We start from the raw sequence: 7,735 nt of genomic DNA, 5'->3' as shown, positions 1-7,735 counted from the left end.
GTATGGCACTTCCTAAACCATAGATAAACCATTAACTTCAGCTCCCCCCCACACACACCCAAATTAAATAGGCAAATACACTAGTCTACCTTTGAACAAACTGGCTGAGGGGAGTAAACAAATAGAGCCCCTGGCCCAGCTCAGTGAGAGCTCACAGGGGCTTCTCGAAGGAAAGACAGTGAGTGGGGACAGCCAAACAGGTTTCAGATATCAAATAATATTTTAATTTCTGAATACTTTCAATTTTCCTTGGAATATAACACACAAAGACTCGACCAAACAGTTCAGTTATTATAACTTTTACAGTATACAGAAATGTTGCACTTAAAAAAAAACCTTCAGTTTTTTTAAAACACAAACTGTAAACTCTAAGATACTGAATCAATCACGTTACCTATAAGTGCCAACAGTGTTATTTTGTCATGCTGATTTCAATGGTATTTTTTAAAAAGGGAAAATATCAACAATTATAATACAAAGGGTTTGCAAATATACAAACAGATATAGGATTTTCATAACAATTCAAGAAGTAAGCGGGACCCAATTCAAATTACAAAAGTTCACTTTTTATTCAAAACCTCAGCATGTGTCTTGGACACATTCCTTGGCTGCCAATAAATTCCACAGTTCATTCTCTTTCTTAAAATATTTTTAAAAAGCTAGGTTTGTCATGGTATCTTTTTTTGGGGGGGTGGGCAGGGTAGGGGAAGTTAAGTGTTGTATGTGGTTCCTCCAGTTCTCAAATTAGAGTGCTCAACTTCACCTAAAATTTTTGGTCACCACTTGTAAGTGCGTTTCCATCATCTTTGAGTTGCCTTTTAAAGTTTTATGTCTTCCTATGATATTTTCATGGACTGAGTTTTAATTCTTGCAGAACATATATTTTAAGGATACACAGTTTTTAAGAAGCCAAGATTATATCAAAACTTATTATAGAACCACAGAATAAACTGGTTTGGAACCAGAAAAGTACAAAAAAGAACAGCTAGAGGTACATAGACACAGGACAATTAATAATTTGGAAAAAAAAAGACTTACTTTCTCCATTCTGCTAATTTTCTCCCAATCTCCTTAAATGCACTTTTAGCAATATTTTTCCAAAATTTACCAAAAAAAGAAAAAGACTAATTTCCTTTTTATACAAAAATGATAAGTAGCAAGTTGTTCTGACCGACACAGGAGTTTGTTTGTTTTTTTTTAATGCATTCTGTAAAAGTTCATTTGACAGTCTTTTTTTTTTTGGAAATTCACAGTCCATTAAATTCTTCCCCTCTCTTCTTTTAGCAAACTTGTAACATCCTTTTATATCCTTTCTTAATAGAAGGAATTTAAGCAAACAAACCAGTCTTTTGCCTTTTCTTTCCCTCTGTTTCACTCCCCCTTCTTATCTTGATTTATTTATTTATTGAATTGCCATATACGGCCAGTTAAAACTGCTGCCGGACAGTAACATATCCCGGATGAGGGTTTCGATGGGGGTTTTACCTACCAAACGGACGAAAAACAATTGCTCTATGACTGAGGAGGAGACCGTGCGGAGGGAAGGGAGACGAAGCAAAAGCTTTCCGAATCGCGTTGGTTGGTTGGGGTACTGGCTCCTAACGTATTCTTCCAAAGCACACTGGGACTTTTCCTGCAAGCTTTCCACATGGGCTACATCAGAGAGACCACAGGCATCTGGAAGAAAGTTTAAAAAAAAAAAGAAGACGAAGAATTCAGTCATCAGATTAAGAGGTCTGAAATGGGTCACATGAGGTGTGTGTACAGTGCTCTGTCAAACTGCCCCAACCGGAGTTGGAGCAAATGCCTACATACTGAAAACTGGGATGGGGGGGGTTGGGGGTTGGGGACCGCAAGAGATGGTCCTGGGGTATTTGCTTTAAAATAAAAACATAGCTCAATGCGTTGCAGGCTTTCCCTGTCCTAGTCCTCAGGCTTGGTCACTGGGAGGCCCAAGCAAAGTGCATTGGGTAAATCTGGCCCAGGTCAGTAAACAGACAGACAAACAGATGAAACCAAAACTGCCAGTGCTCTGCCCCCTCCTCCTCTGTAAATAAGAGTTTGGCTTATAATTATACAGTGTGTGTGGGGAGGGCAACAACCTGGCCCAGCCCCGGGTAATGGCGCCCACGACCCAGCCTCAGATTCTCCCCAAAGAGGGCGACTCATTTTTCTCCAGTCTTTGAAACTGATTTAAGTGGCCCTTTAAAACTGATCTTGTCAGTTTAGCCTATTGAAGGGCAGCCATGCAAACTGTGATCTCTCTGTTCATTTGAGCTGTTTCTTTTCCCTCCTTTTCTTCTCTCTCTCTTTTTCTCCTACTACCACCCCCCTCTTATTTTTTTTTTTTTTTACACCCAGGTCCCTGCAAGAAGAGACCCCTCCCCGTTATCTTCAGGAAAACACTTTTCTTTTTCGGATACGTGAAAATACAATAAGTGCCTTTGAAATGAGAGGCTTCTCAGTGAAGGCGGTGCAGGTTGTGACCTGACCTTTGGGGGCTCCCCAGGCAAGACGAGGGCTAACACATGCATACTGTGAATTCTTAAAGCAGATATTCAAAACGAGCTGCCACCACGTCCACCCCAAGAATCAGAACACACATACAATCTCCTCATGTGTGGATCTAGGACTTTGCATGTATACAGAATGCATTGGTGTCTGTGATCAGGAATTAAAAGATCTGTTTGCATAGGACTCCTTCTTACAGCGGACTGTCTCAGAATCAGATAACAGGAACCTTTATCTCTTTGTGAGGTGATCTGCCTTCTCCACACAGGCCTCTACATTTTGCAAATAGTAATAAATTAAACTGTTACGACAGTATCAGACATTTCTTTCCTTGGAAGACCAAGGGTAAGTCTAAGAGCTAACAAGGATATCAAGAAATGAACCACCACCCAGATGTTCTGGGAACTTGGGCTGGGTTAGGGTTTTGGGAAGGGGTGAAGGTGGCTATAGGCTAGGGGAAGATCCTGCCTGTACCTCTGCATCAGGCAAATGTTCTAGTTATGACAGGTCCCCCGAGAAAAATAATCCAGATCCAAGCCTCTGCATACAGCTCTTCCTTGCCCAGACACTGTCCTTTAATTGATTACCTAAGGACTTTCAAAGGCAGAATTTGGGGTGGCAGTGGAGGCGGTTGATTTTATGTGAAGAGCAGCAATATGTAAAAGACAGTGGGTTGAGGACTCAGAACCTGCAATAGATTCAGCTAATGACTTGGGCCCCCAGAATTCCTTGGAACAGTAAGGAAGAGACCGTGGATCTTTTTGTCCACCACAGGAATTCCACAGCTCTCCTCGTGTCCTGATTACAAGCTGCAAAACCTGCAGTGGGTGACTAGGTTCCAAGCCCTACCCAGGTCCAGATGTTTGTTATCCTGAACTGGGAACCCCTTCCCCTCTCAGCCGTGACAAAGGGATCAGCTGACAACTTAGAACAGGAATGTGGAAGGGGTGATTTCCACCCACCTGGGCTCTGCTGAACTCAGCCTGGAGGCAGCCAAAAGGCTCAGGTGTGGCCCAAAGTGGTAAGCCAGACACCTTCAACAATCGTTTGGCCTCAAGAGTTAATTAATATTAGGTTTATTACTCACACAGGTTAAACTACCTGCAAACTAATTAGATTTCATAATGCAGTCAATGATGGTTTTATATCTCCAGCAATACTCATACCCAGCCCAAGTTGGCATACACTTTGGGTTATTTGAAAATTGCCTTAACTGTTTGCCTGGGCAGGGGAGGCGAGAGGCCAGAGTCTTCAACCCCCTACAGGCATTCTGAAGAGTTATGATGGCCCCTTTCTTCCTCTCGCCCCTTTCTGACAGCTCTTTCCCCTCTCCTGGCAATCTGCATTGTTTTAATAAAAATATGATTTTGAAAATTGCTGCCCTCAGGTTGGATGTGCCTGGAGCTCCAACTCCTACTGAATTAGCAGGCAAACTTTTCCCCTGCAGGGGCAAACTTTCCCCTGCAGGGATGATACCAAGACTGCTCCAGTGCCTAGGGGCATCTTCTAGAGAGGTTCAGCCAGGGTGACAGAGAAAGCCATGGGGTAGAGGAGATTCCACAGGCTCAGCTGGCCCAGAGGGCCTGAGCTAAGGGAAGGAGCAGAAGCATGCATCCTAGTCTGGTGGGAGGGGAACAGGCCCGAGAGGCTTCCCCATGGCCTATTTTGAGAGTCTGTGTCTGAAGCATCCTTCTTGCAACCCAGCCTTCCTCTCCTCTTCCCTCTCCCCAGGACAGGCCTGGTGGGGCCCCAACAGCTATGCAAAGTTCCCATTCCAAGTTGCACAGTTTGGCTTTTTAAGGGGGAAGCTGGGCTAGTTCTGGGGGCTCCGAAGAGTTCAGGCCCTAACTCTGAGCTAGGAGCGCGTGGGCATGAGAGGGCAGGGCTCCTTCCTACCTGAGGTGAACAGGACTATGGCCTTGAGGCAGCTGTACTCGGCGGAGTCGACGTGCAGCGCTTTGAGCTTCTCCACTTGCTCTTGGAAGATCCGTATGTGGTCCATAAAGGCGACCACCCGGTCGGCGGACATGGGCGAGGCGTGTAGGCCGGCGGCGGCCAGTAGCGGGGCAACGTGGAGGGGCATGGAGCACTGTGCCGCGTTCAGCACGAACAGCTCGCTCCAGGTTAGGCGAAGCAGGGCCACCTGGTCGGTGATCTGCAGGTCAGGGAAGAAGGGGATGTTCCGGGCCCACTCGACGGCGCTGAAGAGCATCCGCGCGGCCAGTTCGCAAATGTTCTCGATGCCCATGATGTTGTTGGGCTGCATGCACTGGCTGCCGAAGCGCGACGTGGGATAGGGTTCGGCGCGCAGCAGCAGAGAAATATATCCGGACAGGTACGAGTGGCAGTTGAGGGGGTCCCCGTTGGTCAGCGCAAACTGCCCGTGGGTCGGCTGGGTGGGCGGCATCCTGCCCCTCTGCACCGCTGCAGGGAGGAAAGGAGACACTCCGCAGTTAATGACCAGCTTCGTTCCCCTGCTCCCCCGTCAGGGTTTGCCCCAGCCCGACCCCCACCTGACCCAGACCCCGCGGGGCGCAGGAATAGGCAGGCCTGCCCCTCTCACCAGCGCGCTAGGGCCACAGACCTGGGAGTCGCCGGGAGCCCGGCTGCACTCCTCTCAAATCACCACCCAGGCAAGCTCTGGCGGCCAGGGCGGCACACTGGCCTCGGAGGCCCACTCCGGGCTGGGCGGCCGAGGACCCAGAATTGGCCGCTTTGCCTCGCGGTCCCCGGCACGATGGGAGGGATGGAGCATTCTGGGGGCATCTTTCTTCCTTACTGCTAAACGGCTGATATTTTTTATTGATTGGAGGAGAGGGAGCGGGAGGGGCGAGGCTGGGGGGAGGGTGAGGCGCTTTTGCAAAAGACATCAAGCTGCACCCCGGACGGCCTGTGGCCACCCCGGAACCGCTTTCCCCCAACCCCGCAACCCCAGCCCCGCGGGCCACCCCCGGTGAGAGACAAGCTGAGAACCGAGGTCTGGCGGCAGCCTAATCGGTGTGCTCGGAGGAAGAGAGACGGAGGGAGAGGGCGGAGAGACAGGCCGGCCGAGGCGAGAGGAAGCCGGGGAGAGGCGGGGAGCGGGCGGCCGGCGCAGCCCGGGGAGGGCCGGGAAAAGCCGGCCAGGCTCGGGCACGAGCTGTTATCTGACGCCGGACGGGGAGAGTCGCTCTCGCAGAAACACAAAGAAACCGCGGCGTTCGCTCGCCCCAACCCGGAGCCCGCGCCCGGCGCCGAGCGCGCCATTGGCCGAGCACGGCTTGCGGCGCTCGGCGAATTTCATATCACAAAGACCCAACTCGCTCAGAGCGAAAGCAGCCGCCCAGGGCCCCTCGCCCACCCTTCCCCTACTCCCTATCGCGCTCTCCTCCTTTCAAAAGTGAAAGGAAAAAAGAAAACAGAGGTTTTTTTTTTTTTTTTTTTCCAGCCGAATGTTAATCCACGGAGGGTCACATGAGTGCTGCCCGGGCGGCAGCGTTAATACGGCGAAGTGCGTAAAATTGCCATTTGTAATTTGAACCTCCTGTACAAAAGTACAATCTCAGGTTGTTGGGTTTTGTTTTTGGTTTTTTTTTTTTGAGCGGGTGGGGGCTGGGGAGAGGGGTGGGGAGGAGGGACATGTGTTGAACATGCAGGAAAAACAAGGAGAGAGAAAAAAAAAAACAGAGGAAAGAGAGAGAAGTAAACCAGGCTTTAAAACAACAACAAACAACACCCCATCACTTGCAGAAAGGCGAACTCGAATGAACTGGCAGTCAATGCAAAGAAAATTAAAAGAGCCCGAAGAGAGAGTAGAAGAGGAAATCAGTCGGCCAAAGCATGCGGATTTGGGGATCTGGGTTCCAATGCAGAACTTGGTTCTAGTATAAAACCCCTTTCAGCTGCAATACGAAGAGAAGAGCTTGGGGCTTCCGTGTCCTTACCCAGAGCAGGCTAGCCAAACGCACCCAGGGCCCCGGGACCCCAGGCGAGGGGGGTAGAAATGAGAGGCCAATACCTTCCCGTCTCATGCCCACTTTGAGGCACTTTTTGAGGCGGCAGTACTGGCACTGGTTGCGGTGGTGCTGGTCGATGGGACAGTTCCGGTTGGCGCGGCACGTGTAGCTCAGGTTCCTCCGCACGCTGCGCTTGAAGAAGCTCTTGCAGCCCTCACACGTGAACTGGCCGTAGTGCTTGCCGCTCGACTTGTCCCCGCACACCACGCACTCGATGTGCTGCTGCTGCTGCTGCTTGTCACCGCCCGGACCGCCAGGGCCGCCCTGGCCGCCGGCCGCCGTCTGGGCCGGCGTGCTGGCCGGGCCCCCTTGGCCGGGCGTCTGTGGCGTGTGCGGGGCGCCGGGCGGCGGGCCGGGCACGGGCGGCGCCTGCGAGGCCTGGCTGCCCTGAGAGCCGGGCACCTCGTCCTGGGGGTCGCGCCACGTGCTGACTACCATTGCCATATCTATGGGGGCCGCGTCCGGACTTCCTGCTCCCCTGGCTGCTGGCGGCGGCGGCTCCCGGGTCTCGGGCTCCGGCGCGCCGCCTTTTGTGTGTGCAAGGGTGCGAGAGGGCGCCCCGGGTAGCTCGGGGTCTGGTTGGTTGAGGTTGGTTAGTTTTTCCTTTTTTGTTTCTGCTTTGCAAAGTTTTGTCGATTGCTTGTCTGGCCCGGTGTGTTTGTTTTGTTTGTTTCTCTCGGCTCAGCTTTGTTGCTTTCGGGGGGCTTTCCGCCGGGAGGGGAGGGGATGGGGCCGGGGGAGAGCAAGTGGGAGCAGAACGTGGAGAGAGAGGGAGGGGAGGGAGAGCTGCAAGTCGATTGTCTGGCTTCAAGACAGAAGTAAGAAGCAAAAAAAAAAAAAAAAATCTCTCCAAAGATCTCCCTCGCTCTCACTCTCTCCCTCCCTCTCTCGTTCACTCTCTCGCTCTCAGAGCTGGTGTGCAGCCGAGGAGTTGGAGGAGGAGGAGGAAGAGGAGGAGGAGGAGGAGGTGGAGGAGGAGAGGCGACTGTCCGGGGGCCAAGTCCAGGGCAGCCCACAGTCAGCCATTCAGGAAAGCCATCGAAATCAGGAGGACTAGGAGAGCAGAGGCGCCGGTCTCGGGCGCACCCAGAGAGCCAGGCAGGCCGGGGCGGAGGCCGGCGGCCCACGGAGTGGCCGGAGCGCTGCCCGGGTCCGGGGGAATCAGCATGAAAGTGGTCCGCGTCGGGCGCTGCGCGGCGTCGTCCTGGCGCTGGGCCGCCGCCGCCGCC

General features: G+C 51.7%; 1 protein-coding gene across 3 annotated transcripts in view; it reads right to left on the bottom strand.

The window, feature by feature from the left end:
* Nucleotides 1-201: 201 nt before the first annotated feature.
* Nucleotides 202-7,735, bottom strand: part of NR2F2 (nuclear receptor subfamily 2 group F member 2) — a 13,500-nt gene continuing 5,966 nt past the window's right edge. The window contains exons 1-3 of one of the 3 annotated variants that reach the window (XM_029239828.1): nt 6,509-7,271; nt 4,408-4,935; nt 202-1,677 (exon numbers count right to left, since the gene is read on the bottom strand). In XM_029239828.1, the coding sequence (XP_029095661.1) occupies nt 1,403-1,677; nt 4,408-4,935; nt 6,509-6,950 (1,245 nt within the window). In that variant the 5' untranslated portion in view covers nt 6,951-7,271 and the 3' untranslated portion in view covers nt 202-1,402. Of the gene's footprint in view, nt 1,678-4,407; nt 4,936-5,095; nt 5,415-6,508; nt 7,272-7,735 lie in introns of those variants that run through there. The other 2 variants (XM_029239829.1, XM_029239830.1) reach the window with 2 other exon arrangements.

Source organism: Monodon monoceros, unplaced genomic scaffold (assembly GCF_005190385.1).
Source record: "Monodon monoceros isolate NGI ecotype Baffin Bay Population unplaced genomic scaffold, NGI_Narwhal_1 Super_Scaffold_21, whole genome shotgun sequence".
Taxonomy (NCBI): domain Eukaryota; kingdom Metazoa; phylum Chordata; class Mammalia; order Artiodactyla; family Monodontidae; genus Monodon; species Monodon monoceros.
Note: the sequence above shows the minus strand (reverse complement) of the source record. Positions and strands in the feature narration are given on the sequence as shown.